Raw genomic sequence first — 6,716 nt, forward strand, 5'->3', positions numbered from 1 at the left:
ATATGCCTCTAGATCTTCCATCTTTGTCCTGTTGCACTACACTGCCAGAAAGTGAGCAGCTTACTTTGCTAGGTACTCTATGCCATGATGTGTGACATCACCATATCCCAAAGCAACAGAGCCTACCATTATAGACTGTAATCCATGTGAATCAAAATAAAACCACCCTCTTTTTAAATTGTTATTCTTGGGTATTTTGTTATAGTAACAGAAAATTACCTAAAGCAGTATGTTTTCAAAACTTATAAGCAGGCATTGTGAGTACAGAACAGAGGTTTCAACAGGCAAAGTGGTTAAGGGTAGAAAGCATATGTCTAATTAAGCAAGTATAAGTCAATAAAAAATAAGAAATGAAGAGTTGGAGGTTTCTTTGACAAGTTAGCTGAAAATTATGGAACATGATAGAGTACCAAAAGATCTGACCCTCAGATTCCATAAAAGTGGCCAGAGTGATCCTGCACATAGTATCATTCTGGTGAGTCTATCTAGACCTAGCCCATTTACACAAAAAAATAACTTCAAAATCTAGTCTAAATAACACACTCTGGGCTTCAGTCCAGTCATGTGAATTCCATGGATGTTGTGGAATGTTTTACTATGTAAAGATGTGCTACATAGCTTATGCTGTGGAATATTATTTAAGTATGTAAAGGTATGTTACATTTGTTTCTGCTGCATTTGTTTAAAGATGTAAAAATTTTTGTTTCACCTTGGCTGCCTAAGGCCTCTGGTTGGTTTAATAAAAACTTGAATAGCCAATAACCAGACAGGAGAGGAATAGGTGGGGCTGGAAGGCAGAGAGAGTAAATAGAAGGACATATCTAAACTGGAGAAGAATGAGAGAATAGAAGAGAAGAAGAGAATGGAATGAGGGAGAAAGAGAGAGAGATGTCCTTGGCCAGCCAGCTGCCAGACAGATAGACATGAGAAACAGTGAAAGTAAAATAGACAGAATGAAAGAAAAGATAAAAATCCCTGAGACAAAAGGTAGATAAAGAGAAACAACCTAATTTAAGTTAAAAGAGCTAGCCAGATAGAAGCCTAAAGTAGGCTGAGAATTTATAAGTAGCACAAGATCTTTGTGTCATGTGGCCCAAAAGAAAAAGCCTGGTACACTTGGATGTTAGCCCTTCTGAACCCTCACCAGTCCTTCGATATAGCGTGTGGTCATAAACACTATAAACTACCCTGGTTTTATGAATTTCTCTTGCCTCATTCTTAACCTCCATGGTCTTTCTCATTTTTTTCTGTATTCTAGTAGAGATAATTAAATCCATCCAACCCTAGCTTCCATGTGACATTTGTAAACTCTAAGTTTACCCAAGGTTATACAAATGTGCACTGGCCTAGCCCACTGAGTACTGTGGAGTACTACCCTGCCTGCATTTTTTCCAAATCCCAGGTTTGGCCTTAGTCACATATCTGGTACACTAGCCTAGTTTGCACAGTCAATCAGAATGTGGCCCATGTGCACTATATCCCACCTCCAGGCTTAGTTACATAGATGAAACCCAGGACACAAAACGTAAACATTGATGGAGTCCACACAATGATGCAGTAGATTAGAGCTGCTATTTAGAAGGCCAACCATCCAGGAATATATATATCTGTTGGAGGAAACTCATGTGGCACAACCGATGAGGAATATTGCCTTTTGAAGAGCTTACTGTCTAACTGCAATTCTCTTGTGCGATAACATGCTACCTCTCTACTTCAGCTTCGGGAGTTGTCCTACTGCATTATCAGTGTATCCTTCATTTGTCAGACACAATTGTTTCTGTGTCCTGATGGTAGGATGACAAGGCCCCAACCACAGATTAAAATTTATACACAATAACCCCTGGAAGTGGGAGGTTCAGTCTTATTATGTTCATCCCTAAAAATGTGTATACAGACAAGAAACACTGCAGAAAGTCAGCAGAAGAGTATATGTGATGGAGGAAGGTCTTTGGTTAATTAAATAAAGAAACTGCTTGCCCTGATAGGTTAGAACATAGGTGGGTGGAGTAAACAGAAAAGAATGCTGGGAGGAAGAGAAAGTGAGCTCAGAGAGATGCCATGCTCCCCTCTCCCGGGTAGACGCCATAGCTCTGCTCTTTGAGGCAGACGCATGAAGCTCAGACCCAGGATGGACGTAGGCTAGAATCTTTCCCGGTAAGACTGATGCTACACAGATTATTAGAGATGGGTTGATCGGGATATGAGAATTAGCCTGTAAGGGCTAGAGTTAATGGGCCAAGCAGTGTTTAAAAGAATACAGTGTCCATGTAATTATTTCGAGGTATAAGCTAGCAGGCAGCTGGGGTGCTGGGGACGCAGCTCCGCCGTTCCTATTACTACATATATGTGTAAAACTAAAGTAAAAGAGTCCATGAAAGTGGCCACAAAGTGCAGAGGACATGGGGGGGGGGATCAGAGGGAAGGGAGGTGGACTAGAACTGAAAATACAGTGTAAAGCTATGAAATTTTCAAATTTATTTATTTTTTTAAAATAAGAGAATAGATATATCTCATCTAGTAAAGCTATTACAAAAGTCTAATTGGTCTTCTAGTGTCCCCGGTGACCTCCTTGTTGCCCTCTACTAGCTACCAACTGCCATACATTTATTCATTTGATTTCTTCCACGGTAAGAACGGTATGTCCAAAAAAGATGAAGTACTGTCTCCTACAGACACTGTGGAATCATCCACTTCAGAATACCCACAAAAAGCTCAGGAAACTGTTCAAGGACCAAAATAAGCACACTTTATTGCATTTACAAGACATGACTTTTATAACTCCTTAGATATTTGCATACGTATGCAATTATATTTTGTGGTATCATTATTGATGGTTTGAAAAGATATAAACAGTTTAAATAAAACAACTCAAACTATGAAAAATGTAAACCACATACATTAAAATCATATAACAGTGACTCATTTCTCAGTTGCTTACCTGCCATATACATACATTACTTCTTACATGTATATACAGCAAAAACCTAAAAGACTAATATTCTGAGGCTAATCTCTATATAAATATGAAAATAAATCCTTACCCTTAACCTCAACTTTATCTTTAGAAGAGGGAGGACAGTCTGCATTTATTCAAATTACACTTAGTATTAAATAATCAAATGTTATACAATATTGTATAAAGCAGCAAGTAGAAAAACAAATTATGAAAATGAATAGGTCTAGAAGGTAACGATGAAAAAATACCTACTTTTCCAACATTATTTTCCATAATGAGATTAAAATATTATCTAGTATGATAAAGTGCATTTAAATGTGGATATAGCATCATTGTGATTTTAAAAGTTGTCTAAGGAAAAATGGATGCAAAATAAGATACTTGAAAAAATGTGTGAATACATTAAAGTAAGCTTAAATTAAAAGCATTATTTTGCCATTAAATATACTTTAAGCTGGGGAACACTTTCGAGAAATCAAAATACAGTCTCCCAGAAAGTCACCTTAAAAGAGTTTTGCATTTCTTTTCCTTAAACAAGTTTGTTAAGAAGAGATAGAAACCTCTACTTTGAATATTTTAAATTCGGATCACTGAAGATGTTGACTTGTTCACGTTACCTAGACAACTTTCTAGTCAACATAGATGTTCTGGATCCACAACTAGAGGCAAAACCCCACACAGAACTTCTGCATTAACAATCTCTCTCTCTCTCTTTTTGCAAAGTATGGAAGAAAAAAACACACATGATGTAAATAACATGAGAATGAAGAGAACATGGTAACATGCATGCTACCAGAGTGTGTTTAGCCAGTGGCACACATGTACCATCTATTAATATATAACATTCACCCTTGTCTAGAACTCCACTCTCTAAGGCAAACATCTATGTTACAAAATAAAAAAAATAATGTTACATAAATAATCACTACTCTCACCTGACGTCTGTATCAATTTCTCACCAACTATTATTTTTTTTGTCAGAAATGTAACCTGTTAACTGGGATTCCAAACATAAAATAGCCATTTGTATGTAGTTACTGAAGATTCAAACGATGTGGCTTTTTTGTATAATGGTACCTAATCAATTCCCCATTAGGAAAAAGAAATAAAACTGAAAGTATTTAAAGTTTGATAACAAAAATCAAAAGCACAAAAGTGTTTGCCAAAATGGAATGTTATTTAAAAACAATTATTTATTGCTCTATGCGTGCATATGTATCATTTGTCCACTATGGCAGACATTTGTAAATGTCAGAAACCAATATCAGGAATTCATTCTCCCCTTCCACTGTGAGTTCAGGCACAAATTTTGGGTTGGCAAGCTTGGGCAACAAGTACTTTTACTTCCTGAGACACATTGCTAGCCCACTGAATTTTTTTAGTTCATCAAAAAAGAATGTTTGAACATACATAATACAATTAACGTAAGTAACCAGTAATATTTATGTTCTGGGTAAGCTATTCAAAGTCTAGACCTGTATGAACCAAAATATCGCTCATTAAGAATTATCTAACTGGTTCTGACTGCCGGTAATGCTATTTTTGCTTGCCCATCCTGGATCAGATAGAAAGGCCTTTGCCTCTTAAAGATATTTTGGTCAGAAGGAGTGGGAGGTATTCAAAGTTCCAGATGAAAAGCAAGACTAACCATGTCCTGGGTGATAAGCAGTCAGAAGTCACATTATTCAAAGGACTGACTAACATTTAAATGTAATTCTCTTTTCAATATGGTACTTTCCAAAATCATGCCTAATAACAACCTCCCAATATTCATTAAAGAGAAAGAAAATACTTGAAGATAGGAGCTTAGGAACTACCATTATGCTACAGATAAAGTTCTAAATTACAGGTCAATGTAAATTAGCGACAATATAGTCATTTCGTAAAATGTTGTTACTCCACTGTATTTGTCTATGAAACATATTCAGATTCATAAAACTTATCCTTTCCAAATCCAAAGTTTGGTGATTTTCTAGCATATTCCAATTTATGCTACTACTACTAATCTAATTGTAGAAGACTGTGGTCATCCTCCTAAGAAGGCACATGTCCTTTGGCATTAGTGCCAACTACTCTCAGCCTCTGGTAGTCAGTAGGTGAAAGACATTTCTGTAGCATTTTTCTTTAGGTAGTATGTGTTATAAATATCTTCACTAAAATTTTCACATACAATTTAAGCCTCTGACTTCACAAGTACTCTTGATATTGTATATTTATTACATACATTTTTAAACATTCTTTCTTTTTTCACAAAGTATTTTTATTTACATTGACAGCTAAAATATTTCCAATTTCTCAAAGAAATTCTTTCTTCAGAAATTTGAAAACCCAATATCTCTATATACTTCACAGGGTCCTTAGTAACTGTGAACCACTGTGCCCTTCCTGCTTCTTAAAATACTAGAGAATCCAAGATACACTGGTGACTAATGTCCTTATTTTACAGAGCAGAAGAGGTATAATATAGCCTGGGCATAGCCAGTATTATAAGACTAGGTAACAGCAAAGCTGATTGGCCAAATGAAAAGTATTCATGCTATGTGATAGCATCCATGATTTAAAGCAATAATATATACCAGCCTGCCAGTTTCCTTGTTCTTTGTATTAAACACTGAATTGTATAAAACAAAGTATTAAGCTCTTGCATCCAAATTTTTAAGCAAACACTGTCACAGGTTAACTACAAAGTCAATTTTCTTATGAAGTAATTTTATCAGGGGGTTCTCAATAGTTTTGATCTGAAAATGTAATTTTATTTTACCATATTATATTAAAATCATTAACACATTTCCTCTTAGTGATCTATAGGGGTCAGACAACCCAAGTAGCTCACTGAGATAGAACAAAGAAAGCCTGAGGTTCCTGAGGACAGCCAGGTTAAAATTCTTCATTGGCCGGTGTTGTATAATGCACCACTCCATTGAGAATTAGGGTCCCACGATCAGTATTTTGGAAACAAGCACTTTATGAACTGAAGATAGCTGAGATTTAGCCATTGCAACAGTTCTTCATCTGCAGTGACTTTCTGGAAGTGGATCCAACTAGACTCGTAATGGATTTGCTGTCATCATCCTCTGTCCTTTTCTTTACTTCCCTGTGAGAAGGGAGAAAGGAATTACAACAAAAGTGAGATATATGCTTACTTACCTGTGGAGATTAATTACAGGAAAAGGAGATTAACACAGTTCACAATACAAAGCCTTGATAACTCCACCATTAAACAAATGTCTCATCTATGCCAAATTACGGGCTGTTAACTACAAAACTCAGAGGGAGCTATAGATATCTAGATAAATAATTTCAGGGTCATGGGTTTCTACTTAAACCATCTGGCTAGTGTCTTATAGGAACCAAGGTGCTTCTAGAAGATGCTGGCATTGGAGTTGGTTGAATTGTGGTTGTTTAAATTAAATGTCACCCACATTCTCAAGCATGTGAACACTTGATCTTCAGATGGTAGTGCTGTTTAGGTAGGTTTAAGAGGTGTGACCTTACTGGAGAATGTCACTCTTAGCAGACTTTGAGGTTTCAAAACCTGGGTGCCATTCATGTTTGCTCTCTGATTTCTGTTTAAGATTTGACACGATAACGCTCAGCTCTGTTTCTATCTCCAGCCACTATGCCTTTCTTCTGCCAAACATCCCTGCTGTGATGATGGTACCAAATCAATCGTTAGTAAAGAAAATGCCCTAGAAGTTTTCCCATGTACCAATATGGTAGGAGTACTGTCTAAGTTGAGACTCCCCCTTTACAAATGGCA

At 36.5% G+C, this 6,716-nt stretch overlaps 1 protein-coding gene across 1 annotated transcript in view; it reads right to left on the minus strand.

Moving 5' to 3' along the window:
- Positions 1-5,248: 5,248 nt before the first annotated feature.
- The window catches only part of Rasef (RAS and EF-hand domain containing), a 59,045-nt gene continuing 57,577 nt past the window's right edge, over positions 5,249-6,716 (minus strand). The window contains exon 17 of the mRNA XM_005352657.3: positions 5,249-6,050. Coding sequence (XP_005352714.1) covers positions 5,945-6,050 — 106 coding nt within the window. The 3' untranslated portion in view covers positions 5,249-5,944. The remainder of the gene's footprint in view (positions 6,051-6,716) is intronic.

This window comes from Microtus ochrogaster, chromosome 10 (genome assembly GCF_000317375.1).
Source record: "Microtus ochrogaster isolate Prairie Vole_2 chromosome 10, MicOch1.0, whole genome shotgun sequence".
Classification (NCBI taxonomy): domain Eukaryota; kingdom Metazoa; phylum Chordata; class Mammalia; order Rodentia; family Cricetidae; genus Microtus; species Microtus ochrogaster.